We start from the raw sequence: 12,027 nt of genomic DNA, 5'->3' as shown, positions 1-12,027 counted from the left end.
TGTTTCTTTCTCATAGACTGAAGTCTTTCCTGTTGATTGTGGGGTCCACTGTAGTTATTCTCCCATGTCCTCATTGCTCCCAGACTGGTGGACTTGCATGCTCTCCTTCAGGCAGCTCCTGGGGATAACTTTGAAATTCTAGTGTCTGTAGATTGTGGCTCTTGGCTCATACATGGGAAATTTCACACAATACTGCAGAGCGGAACATGCTCAATATCTTTGGGAGAAGTTCTGATAGCTTGCATTCTACTTCAGAAATTTTTCTCAGAGTTGAAATGAATGGAAATATTTAAGCTTTGTAAGTGTGAGGGTCACTGAGAGGTGTTTCAGTGCAGATTCCAGAACTGTACCTTGGAATTATCTGCCATAGTTCTGGAGATTGTAAGTTTGTCTTCTTTTGAGTTACACCTATTAATTTCCATCTTGTCTGAGAGAGAATACTGACTTCTGTCATGTGAGATTCTCTTAAAAAAATGGAGACCAGGTCTTATTCTGTGCGTGAGGAAAAGTCTATATTTTAGACAAAGCAGAATTGTTTTCTCTTAAATCTCCTGCGATGTGTTGTGGTCCATCTTCTGCTATAGAGAAACTCTTGGGCTTTCCATTTCTTTATATGTGGGAAGGCATTTTTGTGTTATGGCTTGCTGGTATATCTAGACTGATTAAAATAGATGGTTTGTGCTGAATTCCTAGGTTTCAAGGTGGGATCAGTGAAGTCTGAAATATATGGATAAGTACTATTGAACTAGAAGACTTCTAATACTGATTTTTGTTTTTATTCCAGGAATGTACTCCGGAGAACCTGGAACTGAAAAAGAAGATTTTCGGTCAGTTAGATCTTATTGTTGGTGACAATGTTATCTTGAGCAGCTCGACCTCTTGTCTCTTACCCAGCAAATTGTTCACTGGCCTTAAACATGTTAAGCAGTGTATTGTGTCACATCCTGTAAGTATGGTGACATGTTTTGGTTTTGTGGTAGTAGTAGTACAGGTGTTTAACTAAACTGCATCCCAAACTCTTCCCTGCAGACTGAGAGATATAGAAGGATATTTGGAGTGCTTGTGTGCTATCGTTAGTGTGCAGGGGCCTGACTTATCAGAAAAGCTTTAGTTTGGTCATTCTGTGAGCAGCAGCATCATCTACTAAATTGAGAGGATGTATGCATGTTTCATACTGTTGGCTCAAGATACGTTCTGTGTAAGCTGTTGTGCTCATATTGTTGTGTGTTACTCAAACTACTGGCTCTCAAAATGTAGGAATTCTGTGTTTTGAAGACAAACCTATAAAATTCCCTACTTTCTTCTTGTGGCATCATTAGTCTTTTCTAGTATCCTTTTTCAGCTGCTGTTGGGTAACAGTAAGGATCCAGACAGTGAGCTGCATGTGCTTGTCAGGTAATGTCGATGAAAGATGGAAGCTTTTGACTCTGGTTTCTTCAGACTTTTGATGCAGAAGCAGTATATGTGAAGAGGAAAAGCAGGTGGATGAAATGGAACAAATTGTACTTGGACCTGAATTTGCATGCTTTGTGACCAGCTGGGACAGGGCAGGGATGCAGAAATAGCATGACTAGAGGTGACAACAGAACCTCAAAATGCTGAAGGGCGCTTGTGAGCCTCTGTAGAGGTCTACGTGAGGCTGCCAGTCAGCAGTTTATCACATCTCTCCTCAGCACGGAAGAGCATTTTGTCTTGCTCACTGGGATTCTTACTGCTTCTGTTTTCCACTACTCAACAGCTAATGAATTTGTTAGCCTGATGTTAGTCTGGTGTTTGACAGATCAGTTAAGAGGACTGTTGTTATGAAGGTTTGCAGTATCTGGAGAAAGGTATTGCTCTGCTGTCTGCAAATTGGTGACTACATGTTGTCTCTCCAGGGCGTCCCTCAGGGTGTAAAGTATATGTCAGTTCCCTGGGCATGCTCAAGAGTGGCAGTGTGAACACAAAAATACAGCACTGCTTTACTGTAATGTCTCTACAGCTACCTGTAGCCTAATGCTGCAGTGTCAAAGCATTTGGTCAGTCCCTTTCTGACACCCCTCCACCACTATCATTGTGCCTTGTGGTGGCTGGGAAGGAAAAGGAACAAACGGATTGGTTTCTTTCTGTATAATTAGTTTTCAGCTGCTTTTAATGAGGGGAGGGGGAAAAGTCAAACTTTGATGTATCTCTGCCTAGGTTTAGCCTTTCTCCAGTCTAAAATTCAGTAGTTCCTTATCTCATATTTCCAGGGTTGTAACCTTCTGTAGTGCAAGAGAAGAGATAATGTCTCTTCTAGACTTTTGTATTAAGTAACTATAGCTATGTTTTGTTTGTTTGTTTGTTTTAACCAATTCCTGGGCTTCTGCCTACTCTCTGACTGTCAGTCTTTGATTTTACATTACTCTTTCTTACTGTTGGTCTGTACCAGTTGACTTGTTTAGTCTGAGCTTCAGTCTTTATAGGAGCCACTTCTGAAACCAGGCTTTATGAGATCTGGAAGGGTAGCTAGTCCCTGCATAAATGTTTTCTAGTTTGCTGTTGTAAGGTTATATGTATTTTCCAAAGCAAATACTCTGGAGTGCGTTAAAATGTCTAATTCTGAAATGGCTTTGCAGTCCAACTGAGACCATTTTCTTAGTAATCTCAGCTTCACTCAAAAGGGAGTGTACTGGAGAAGCTGTGAGCCAGCGTACTCTTCCAGGGGCCTTTCTGTATCTGTTGTATCAGGAAACATGCTTGCTTTGTAGTAGTTGTTGGCTTTTGGTGAGGTTTTTTTGACCATGGCCTTACTAACATCTTGAACATGACAGCAGGACTTGGGGAATGGTGGCTGCAGGAAGCAAGCAGCTCTGGAAGACACTGTGAAAACAAGAAGCGTGGAATTTGATATACCAGAAAAATTAAAAGCTAAAGTTGTAAAGCCTCTGGCACAAGTGAGCATGTTGAGGAGAAATGAAGTTAAATGCCCAAAGGGCAGAAGGAGCTCATTCCTTTGCTTAACATAGCAATAGGTTCAGTAATTAGAAGAAATAAATGAAATCCCATAGCACAGCCGTATGATAGAAATGCACTCAATACTTGTAGGTACAGCTGTTCTCTGCAAGCAGTTTCAGGCAGTGTATTGGTAGAGGTCTTCTGCAGAGCAGTTCATTTCTCATGTACTGTATACACCTGCTAGGTCACACAGTTAGAAATACGGAGCTAGAGGAGGCTGTGTGCCATTGAGTGAAGTCCCTTGCTGTACAGGAAACCATGTAATCAAATCACCTTAAAAATGTATTAAGCTCTAGCTGTTAGGTTTTGCTTTTTAACTCCACTACTCCTGTTGGAAGTTGTTTGTGTCTTCTAATTTTTGTTCCAATCTTGTTAACAGTCCATTAAAATTAATTTGATGTTTGTTGGCAGCTTTGTGTAGCTTAATTCTTTCTCTATGTTTACTTGTCATATCCTTTCTTAGCTTTCATTTTGTCAGGCTAAGGTAAGCTCTTCTGCTCCCTGAAGAAAGGCTTTGCATTCCCCTTCTCATTTTTAGAAACCTTCCCTCACCCCCAATTTCGTATACATTTTACCACTTTTAATTTTTACCAGCATCTATTATCTCACTCCTAAAAAATTGTCTTCCTACGTCTTCTCAGTGTGCTCATGAACACACCCGTATACTCCCCGTGCCAAGCTCATGAAATAGAATATTTCAGTAAGATGACTGTCAACACTAATCTTGGAAGAAATTTATAATAGCCTCAGTCTCTTTCAACAATTAACTTGTCCTCTTCCTGATTGGAACCTGTGATATACTTAAGGGTTAGAAAAGCCTTCAGAGAACTTCTTGGTGCTTGCAGTGTTTTGGGTCTTGCTGAATTGCTTGGCACCACACCTGTGATGGTGTCCATCATGCTGTTCTCAGTGTTGGCGGTGGTGCTGCCAAAGAGACTGATGTGAGAAAGGTTATGTTGGAACACAAGGCACTTTAAAGGGAATGAATTGTGTTACATCAGTAGTTAGAGCAGATGTAACCTACACCAGATTATGCATTGGTCAGACCCTACAGTAAAGGGAACTGTGTAAGTACTGAAAAGAAAGAACATGCAGAGAGGAAGGACTGCTTGCATGTTGCTGTGACTAAATCCTGTACTTGCATTTACATGAGCACAGTTAAGAGCAGTTGACTATAAGGGAGCATGGTAAAAGAATCAGTACTTAATTACCATCCTTGAAACATCAGTGTTATTTCTGGTAGTAATTTATGGTATGTTAGCTCCTTCTATTGTCTGGAAACTAGACCAAGAGCTGAGTTTAACACCTTAAGAATATGGCTGAAGGACTGTTGCTTTTGGAAAGAGCGTGCAGGCAGTGTTACTGCCTGTAATGCTATGACCTGAAGAACTTTTAGCTGTTTCTAGGATGTTCTTTAGACTTTTTTGTTTATTACTTCACAAATACGTTACACAAAGGTCTTGACTTGATGAGAAATTATATTTGGGAAGTCAGGGAGAGGTAATTTTTTTTAAAGTAGGTATAGTGTTTGAAGGTAACCCGTTCTGCAGCCTTTTCGAGGTATGTTTTATGTGATATCTTGTTACTGTGTTTAGCATATATTTACAGGCTTGGGCCAGTAGCAGCTTATCAAGTGTTGCATCTTACAGGTGGTGTTTAGCAATAATTTTGTTATAAAGTTCCTGAATATCTACAAGAAGATGCCTTACTTCATTTGGAAAGACAGGTGGTGACCATATGTCTTACAACAACAAGCAGGCTGAATATTGAGAAAACATGTTACTCAAGTCAGTATAAAGTCTTCTGGTACTGTTTCAGTGCTTTCATATTTAGTGTAGCTTCATGAACTTTGCTGGGGTTAAACAGAGATAGATCTAATGCAAGATTAATTATTTTTTTAATTTGAATTAATACACCAGCTTTTATTGGATTGGTGAAGTCTTTCAGGGTCTGAAGATCAGGCTTACTGTGTTCACTGGAAAATATCCATGCTAGTAGCAAGCTATAAAGAAGCTTTATATTAACTTGTTCTGTTAATCTGTTGATAGTTGACCTTCTTCTTTTGTGTTTCTTCTTGAGGTAAATCCACCTTACTTTGTGCCATTGGTTGAAATTGTTCCTCATCCAGAAACAGATCCTTCTACTACAGAGAGAACATACGCCCTGATGAAGAAGATTGGTCAATCTCCTGTCAAACTAAACAGAGAAATTGAGGGATTTGTTCTGAATCGGCTCCAGTATGCAGTGATAAGTGAAGCCTGGAGACTTGTGGGTGTATGTATATATTTTTTTTTTCCGATTTCTACACACACACACACTGCCAGTTTTGTACATGTGACAAGCAAGATTGTATATTTAAATTTCCTATAAATTTGTGTCATCTTTGAACTGTCCCTTATGAACATGAAATATATATTAATGTGTAAATTTAAAACAGTAAGAAGTGACGTCAGTTATAAATAGCGAAGACTGACAAAAACAAGTGATATGATCATAACAACTAGCCTTTATCCTGCTTTCTTTTTGGAATACTGTCATTTTCAGGACAACCAAAAGGAACAATCTTAAAAGCACAGAAATAAAAATACTGATTTTTCTTTTTACTAGGTTGTCTCATTTCCTGTTATTTTCTGAATGTTGCTGGCCTACTGTACAGTGGTTATGAAAATAATATTTTAAATGGTTTTCTCTTTGGCCTTTCAGGAATTGCACTCATAGGTTCAGCAGTTATTTGATACTTGTAGGTAAAGACAGATTTCTCCTCCTCCTGCCCATTCAGACTTCTAGCTGAGAATCATTTGTTTGTGCCCCTTCAGCTTTTCCCAGTTACTTTTTCTGTGCTGCAAAGTCTGATCTTTCATCAGGAAGAGCTGAATTATGAGTCTATTGCTATTCTGTTGAGAAGAGATTCAATTGGGCTTGAGTAGGGCTTGCTTTTTTGTCACAGAGAGTGTTTTCATTTTTCAAGCTGTTTAAAACAACCATGCACACAAATGTAGGTAAAAATCTTAAAACTAAGGTAATATTAACATATTGTAAATAAAACAACTCTTTTTCCAAAGCAGTATCTAAACATAGTTGCTGAACTGATTTTGTTTACCTGTAGTTAGCTTCCACTAGCAACACAATACAACAATATAAAGGAGGTGGTGAATAATAGTAAGTAAAACCAATGTTGTTAGGAAGGAACTGATCTTCTACTGGAGATGTTTCTTTAAATTAAAAAAAAAGGTTTCTGTTATTAAAAAGGTTACTACAAAGTCTTAAGTATATGATAAGAAAAACCCCTTGAGAAAGCTGTAGTCGTGTTGAAAGACACAGGATAGAGAGGATAGTAACCTCTAAATTATTCTTGAAACTGTAATAACACTGGTGGAAAAAAAGATTTTTGAGAATAAAAATGTAAAAACGCCTACTAAAAAATGTGAACAAGGAAGGTTAGTTCATGGGGAAAAAGCTAGCTGAACTGCAGTGTTCACTGTTAAGGAGGTTCCCACACTGTAACCTTTCCTTGAAAGGAAGGGATCTGATGTAGAAGTAGAACAAGTTATGCTAAGAACAAGATTTTTGGAGGAGGAAAGAGTAAATGAGTAATAGCAGACTATGAAGGAGAAATGGAACTTATTTGAGAATCCGAAAACTCAAATATGAAGTTGATGAAATACTGATTTAAGCACCTTTCTACACAGCAACTGGCATAATACTGCAGAAATGGAAGTTAGGACTTACACCTTAGTTCTTTTAAAAGAGTTCAAAGAGTCGTTGGGAAGCTGTGGACCAGTAGGCCTGATAACGTGTGGGCATATTGATACAATACCCTTGGTCAGCACAGGTATCCAGGGAAGTCATGCCTCAAAAATCTAGTAGGATTCTTTCATATCTCTGAGAGGCATAAACTGAATTGTGGAAGTTGCTGCCATAGAAACCTAGGATGCTAAAAATCTGAATGTGTTCAGGGAACATTTAGACACGTTCATGTTAGAGGAAGATTGTGCAGAGAAGCAACCTCCAGCTGTCGAAGTCTCAAAGACTGGACTGGTGGGAGCTGAGACTGTACATATCATTGATAGTATCACTCTGTTTGGTCTTTGGTTATGGAAAGAGTGTAAGAACACTTCATGGGCTACTGTTGGAAAAGAGATACTGATTTGAGGTGAACCGTTAGTATGAACCTGTATGGATACTTTTGTGTGGGTGGTGGTATGTGAATAGTAACAAAATAGTGCTTGAAGCACTGACAGATAATGAAAGTTGTTTCTGTTGTGCATCATCGAAGTTTCCAAGTTGTTCTGTTTTGGTATAATTTTATTGCGTTTCAGGCAAATACACATTTAAACTGTAACAACTTTGATGGCTGTATTTCCATTCCAAAAGCCTGGACAAATAGCAGCTATCAAAGGTGTATAGTTTCAGCTGTGTGACTTCAGGCTACACACTGCCTTTGATGGGAGGAGAATCACTGTAGATAAGCGAGAGCTGCAGGGCTGAGGCAGTTTCTGTTTCTACTGTTGTGCTGCCAACTTAGTCAATTTTATCGCAAATCATGTTCTTTTGGTGTTCTCCACTTTCAAAGTGGGGAAAAATACCTCTTGCTTCTGATTTTTAAGTCATTTTTCAGTCCTTATTGTTGAGGGTTAAAATACTGAAAATGTCAGCTTCCCCCCCTCAGTCTTTGAAAGACTCCTACAAATCAAGTTTTACTCACATTGATTCCTTCTGATAACAAAAGTTTTCATTACCCTAAGAAGCACTGGGGGTGGAAGATAAACTATGAATATTAGCAGGAGGGGCATATTAATAAAGCATTCTTGTCCAAAATGACCACACTATTAATCCTTTTGTAGTTCAATACATAAATTGTATGTATTGGATGAGGCAATCCAAGTCAGCTTGGATGCAGAACACAGCCATTCTTATGAAATTACTTATGAAGACTGTGGTATTTTGATGCTAATAATTGTATACTGCTTTTGATTATTGTAAAAACACAATGAGACAGAACCATAAAACATAATTTCAAGCTTACTTGTTTTATTAGTGGTTGTAAAGTCTGAACAAGTATCTTTGGATGCCTACACATTTCATAAACTGATCAGTGCTTGTATTTCTGTTATAAGTTTCCTTTAATTTTAACATGGTGAGTGCTTGAGAAAAATCTGTGATGTTGCTGGAGGACTGTTGTATTTGCACTGCAGCGTATCAGTTCCTTGCCACATAACAAGGACATAAATATTCCAGATATAAATGCTATGTATGGACTAGGAGAGAAACATAGCAGCAGTCTCCAGGTGTTTTGAAGCCACTTGAAATGATCTTAAATCAGTCCCTTTATGTAAACAACTATCTGTTTTTTTGAGGACTTTGCTGAGATGCAAGCTTGAAAGTTTCTCATCTGTGTCTCCCCTCAGAAATATTTATAGTAATGGCAGGGGAGTGATCTTACACATGCACAAATGTGCATGTATGCTTTTATCAAAGTCCAAATTCAGACACCCTTTGCATGGACCAAAACAGTCGTCTTTTTTTGTATCTTTGTTGTTGTTGTTGGTTTTGGTTTTGGAGGACTTGGGGTTTGGTTTTTTTGGTCAGTTGAACTAGTTCATTCAAGAAACTAGTGGAAGCTTCTCCGGTAGAAGTATTTATGTACTGTTAAAAGACATTGGTGGTAGGACAGGCATGCAGGTACAGCTGTACTAACAACATTTATCTGGAAAACTTTGTCACAAATGGACTGAGCAGCTTGCAGGATACATTTTAGTCCCCAAATGTAGCTTGGCAATTGATGACCTGCCAGTCCCTCTCTTTTCTTCAGCAGTGCTGTGTTGGGATGTGTGATGGGTGAGGCACGGGACAGGGATGATACAATGGGAGAAGGGCTCTGATACAGAGCATGAACATGAACGTGGGGCTGTATAGAAAGCATTGTGGTAAATATAGCTGCTTGCTGGATGATGCGCGGGGCTCACCAACTTCTGCCATGTGGGTCCAAGAGTAGGAGAGGCTGTAACACAGCCAGAAATCTGGGGTAAGGCCCTGCCAGCAGATTGTGTTCATGCTCAGACTCCCCATGGTACTCAAATTGCATGTGGGCATGGATGCTGGAGCAGAGAGAGAAGCATAATTCAAGGAAAAGTGATGAAAGTAGCAAGGAGAAACCTGGATATTGGGATACAGTTTGTCTGTGCCAAAGGTGCTGGGGTCCCCAGGAGCGTACCCAGAGAGGCTGGGATTTTGAAGCTGGACACAAAATGAATGCTGTGAATGCAGGACTGAGCCAGATGTGGGAGTGGGATGTATGGAGTTATGGTGGTGAAAAATTAGGAGGCCTGAAGGTTGAGATCCCGATTTGTAGGAAAGTAGGAGAATGAAAACTCATTTGGAGACATACAGTTGGGTGCTGAGAACTTTGGCCATGTGGATAATTAGGAACATGGATTTAAGTATGCAGAAGTTTGACTTTACAAGAACTTAGAAGTGAAGACCATAGATTCATTTATGGGCCTAAAAGAAGGAATTCAAGCCAAGTGCTCCCCTTTAAGGCAAGAGTGCTACAACGAGATGTTTTGTTTTGGATCCGAGTTAGTCTTTTGTGTGACAAGATGTCTTTTTGAACATTGTTTTGACTTGCAAGTCATGAGCACTTGGGCAATGCAGATGTTTGTGGCAGGAACTTTTTGCATTAGTTATATCTGTCTCCCCATGCTCCACATTTATTCCATGAAAATGCAGATACTGGAAACACTCCAGTCTGTCTCTAAGGTCATGTATCTGAGAACTTTCTATAGGACCACATAGCATATGTGAAATTGACGTTCTTGTAGGTTTCTTATTTATGTTTTTAATTCTTAGGCATCTGGTAGAAGTGTTGCAAAGCTGATTATGATGAGAGTAAAAGACATACTGTGAGATGTTGAGGTTGAAGATCCTTATTCCTCTCTTCTCAACCCTAAATTTTGATATTATAAGTTTGGAACCATTAGAATAATGTGTAGCCGGTAATAGGAAAAATATCTCAAACAGCTTTCTTTGTTATTCCCTGTTACCATTTATTTACTTTCTCATGCCTCCATTGACAGTGGTCACTGGTGTATCTGATTTTGTTCATAACTCCTTGGAGCAGAGACTTACTGCCTTTATTTGCCTGGGAAGCACCCTGTGCACTGCTGATACTATTACGTTTGTACTTTTACCAGTACCAATACATTCTACAGTAGCTTGGGATTATGTTGCAGAAGAGTGTTAGTTAAATAGCTTGACTTTGTCTTGTTCTGGAGGTAAAGTTTTGGTTGACTTCATCCAGAAAATAACAACCAAACAGTTTCACCAGTGCTTTAGATCAGAAGTCTCAAACCTTACTCTGAACGTCTAGGACTGTCCTTTTACTGTGGATTACTGAGTGGAAGCTTATCTTGGTGAAATATTTTTGTAAGCATCACCTGGAATTTGCAAGGAGGTCATGAAATACAGCAGCAGAGATAGTGAGGAGAACATGACAGTTTTTCAGCCTTGATCTGGTTTAGGAGTTTCAGCTGCTTTTAAGAACCTGCTAAAACTATTTTGCGTGATGGATTGTATGATAAATGTCTTTAGAGTCTGTATTTTCCTCTGTTTAAGCTTTTGATACTTAATGTATGTCTTAATGTATTTTTTCTTTAAAAGTGGGTTTTCTTTTAGGTTATACTCATTGTAAAAGACAAGAAGGAATGGGCAGCCCTGCCATTTTTGTTAATCTTTCAGAAAATAAAGTAATGGTTTGGCTGTGTGTCCATTTTAGTTCATTTTCACAGCAATCAGGTGCATTGGCTTCAGTCCCTAGTTTATGTACCTCTCCCTTCTCAGGTGACTAGCTTGGTAGTCCTTAAATGCTGGCAAGACTTTTTTAATTCCAAATTCCTTATTATTAATAATTGTATTCTAGTGTTATCCAGAGGCCCTTTCCAAAAGATCAAAGATAAGGTGGAGGCTTAAACATCTAGTTACAGTGCCCCATAAAAGGAGGATATCATAAAAGGAAGTTTAAAGGGCCAGGGAGAAAAATAGTGTTGATACTAACCGTTTCTTACACGGTGAGGTGAGTGAGGGTGCCATGGAATAAGGAAGATAAAGGCCAGCAAAGTAAGGAGGTGTGAAGTATGTAGGACAATAAGTTTCTCAAACATGATGAAATGGAAAGAGATGGAGCTGGTAGAGGGATCTAGGAGAAAAGTCATATGCCCAAAATGACAGGACTGGAAAGAGATCTCATCAGGGCGTGGATCAAAGTGACTTGATTAAAGTGATAGTGAAGAGAAGGGTGTAGCAATTGCTGCTGAGAGAGAATGCATATATTAGTGACAATCAGAAAAAAAAATACTGGATTTGGGAGATACAGAGGATGAAGTGGCAAATTTGGAGACAAAAGTATGTGGTCCGGGAGGGAGTGGAGTCCAGAATAACTCTATAGACAGACTGGAGTGAGCAGGAGAACGTGATGAATTGGTAGTATAAGAAAAAGTAAGATTGGGGGTTTTTTTGGCCATGTCACATTTAATATGATTACAAACCAAGTCAGTGACAGAAGTTGCAATGTGGGTGTGACTCATAGATGTAAAGTATATTGATTAAAACCAAGCAGGTTGGGTCATGGCCTAAAGGTGGAGACTGCAGAACCGCCACAGGTTTTTGGAAAGGAGAAGAGGATCCCTGCATAGTGAGAAGCACTAATAAAATACCAGTGGAGCATTAGGACAATACTGTGGCATCACAGGAGATTAAAATTGCCAGGAAGATGAGATTGTGGTATATAAATGGTGTCATAAGAAGTGTTGGAGGATCCTGAGCTAGTCTAAGATCTAAAGTTTGGCCATTGGGGTCACTGAGGATTTTGGTGGAATTTATTTTAAATTAAGATCTTAATTCTGTAGCTGTGAAAGCTTCTAATGAACTCTCACACACTTCCTCTTCCCTCTGACAAATGCTCGAGGGGAAGGCTTACAAGAAGGGTTACCCAGGATGAAGAGGATGAAAATTCCCCTTGGGAAGATTGTTGCACACCTAGAGTTAATGAAACTG

The 12,027-nt window shown here is 39.2% G+C and overlaps 1 protein-coding gene across 5 annotated transcripts in view; it reads left to right on the top strand.

The window, feature by feature from the left end:
• Positions 1-12,027, top strand: part of CRYL1 (crystallin lambda 1) — a 61,327-nt gene that overhangs the window by 29,045 nt on the left and 20,255 nt on the right. For 3 of the 5 annotated variants that reach the window (XM_050903244.1, XM_050903235.1, XM_050903269.1), the window contains exons 4-5: positions 785-946; positions 5,056-5,250. In XM_050903244.1, the coding sequence (XP_050759201.1) occupies positions 785-946; positions 5,056-5,250 (357 nt within the window). The remainder of the gene's footprint in view (positions 1-784; positions 947-5,055; positions 5,251-12,027) is intronic. The other 2 variants (XM_050903261.1, XM_050903253.1) reach the window with 2 other exon arrangements.

This window comes from Gymnogyps californianus, chromosome 1 (genome assembly GCF_018139145.2).
Source record: "Gymnogyps californianus isolate 813 chromosome 1, ASM1813914v2, whole genome shotgun sequence".
Lineage (NCBI taxonomy): Eukaryota > Metazoa > Chordata > Aves > Accipitriformes > Cathartidae > Gymnogyps > Gymnogyps californianus.
The sequence above is the reverse complement of the archived record's forward strand: the minus strand, read 5'-3'. Positions and strand labels throughout refer to the sequence as shown.